The 1,568-nt window shown below is 38.7% G+C and overlaps 1 protein-coding gene across 1 annotated transcript; it reads left to right on the top strand.

Annotated features, from left to right (window-relative positions):
- The first annotated feature begins 282 nt into the window (after positions 1 to 282).
- On the top strand, positions 283 to 1,302 carry Gpr33 (G protein-coupled receptor 33). Its single transcript, XM_051196087.1, has one exon. The coding sequence runs from the start codon at positions 283 to 285 to the stop codon at positions 1,300 to 1,302; it is 1,020 nt and encodes a 339-aa protein (XP_051052044.1).
- Positions 1,303 to 1,568: the final 266 nt, after the last annotated feature.

Raw genomic sequence — 1,568 nt, 5'->3', positions numbered from 1 at the left:
ACTTAAAAAAATACAATTGTTTCTGGTAAGAATGCTATCTATATTTATTTAGTGCGTGTCATCTGAATTATTTCTATTTTTAAAATAAGAGTGATCTTAATTCCTGATTTTAAAAAAGAATAGACATTAGAAAATAATTTATAAATGTTATTATTGAAATACTATGCCACTATTTAAATATTACCCTTTGAGCTACTGTTATACCAAAGTTACTACTGTCTTCATTTAATCCTTGCTGCTGTTCTTCATTTTTTTTCTTTGTTACTCCCTCTACAGGTAACTATGGATTGGATCAATGCCTCTGGTTATGTGATCACTGTCCCTACTTTAGTAAGAAACAGCACTGATAATCCAACTCCTGCCCCCAAAATAGTCATTGCTATTTCTTTGTTCACGTCATTTATAATTGGTACCATCAGCAATGGCCTCTATCTATGGATGCTGAAATTCAAGATGCAAAGGACTGTCAATACTGTCTTATTTTTTCATCTCATTCTCTCCTATTTTATTTCAACATTGGTTCTACCATTTATGGCTGCCTCCTACTTTCAAGACAATCACTGGGCCTTTGGAAATGTTTTGTGCAAAGTCTTCAACAGCACTTTGTCTGTGAGCATGTTCGCCTCTGTTTTCTTGCTCTCTGCCATCAGTATTGATCGTTATCTTCTCACCCTCCACCCTGTGTGGTCCCAGCAGCACCGAAGCTTACATTGGGCTTCCCAAATAGTCCTGGGAATCTGGATTTCTGCCACTATCCTTAGCATCCCCTATTTGGTTTTCAGGGAGACACGTGATGACCATAAAGGGAGAATGATATGCCAAAATAACTACCTTGTGTCTACTAACTGGGAGAACAAAGGGAAGCAAATGTTAAGGCAATGGATTCATGGAGCCTGTTTCATCGGCCGCTTCCTGCTGGGCTTCCTCCTGCCCTTCCTTGTCATCGTCTTTTGCTACAGAAGAGTGGCCACCAAGATGAAAGAGAAAGGACTCTTTAAATCCAGCAAGCCCTTCAAAGTCATGATGACTGCTGTCATCTCTTTCTTTGTATGTTGGATGCCTTACCATGTATACAGCGGTTTGATCCTCACCATGAACCAGTCACTACTTGTACAGTTGACCCTGGTACTTACGGGGGTGACCATTACCTTCAATACTGTTTTTTCTCCCATTCTCTATCTATTCACTGGGGAGAATTTCAAGGTTTTCAAGAAATCTACTCTTTCTCTGTTTAAGTCAGCATTCAGTGATGATTCTTCTACAGAAAGGGCACAAAACCTAAACTCAGAAACTGAAATTTAATTTGGCTGGAGAGATGGCAATGGTTAAGAATCCTTGTTGCTCTCCAACTGAATTTAGTTCCCAACACTCACATCTGCCTGTAACCCCCAGCTCCTGGAGACCTAGCATCCTTTTCTGGCCTCTATAGGACCCACATGCACAGACACACACCAATACACGGAAATAATAAAATTTATATTTTTAAAATAATTTCTGGATCCTAAAATAAACATGGACTCCATCACTAGAGTTATATCCATTGATTTTTGTATTCTATATATCCTATA

This window comes from Phodopus roborovskii, unplaced genomic scaffold, assembly GCF_943737965.1.
Source record: "Phodopus roborovskii unplaced genomic scaffold, PHOROB, whole genome shotgun sequence".
NCBI lineage: Eukaryota > Metazoa > Chordata > Mammalia > Rodentia > Cricetidae > Phodopus > Phodopus roborovskii.
Note: the sequence above shows the minus strand (reverse complement) of the source record. Positions and strands in the feature narration are given on the sequence as shown.

What these genes read in the sequence shown, in the direction of transcription:
- Gpr33 (XM_051196087.1), top strand. Translation starts at nt 283, where the DNA reads ATGGATTGGATCAATGCCTCTGGTTATGTGATCACTGTCCCTACTTTA.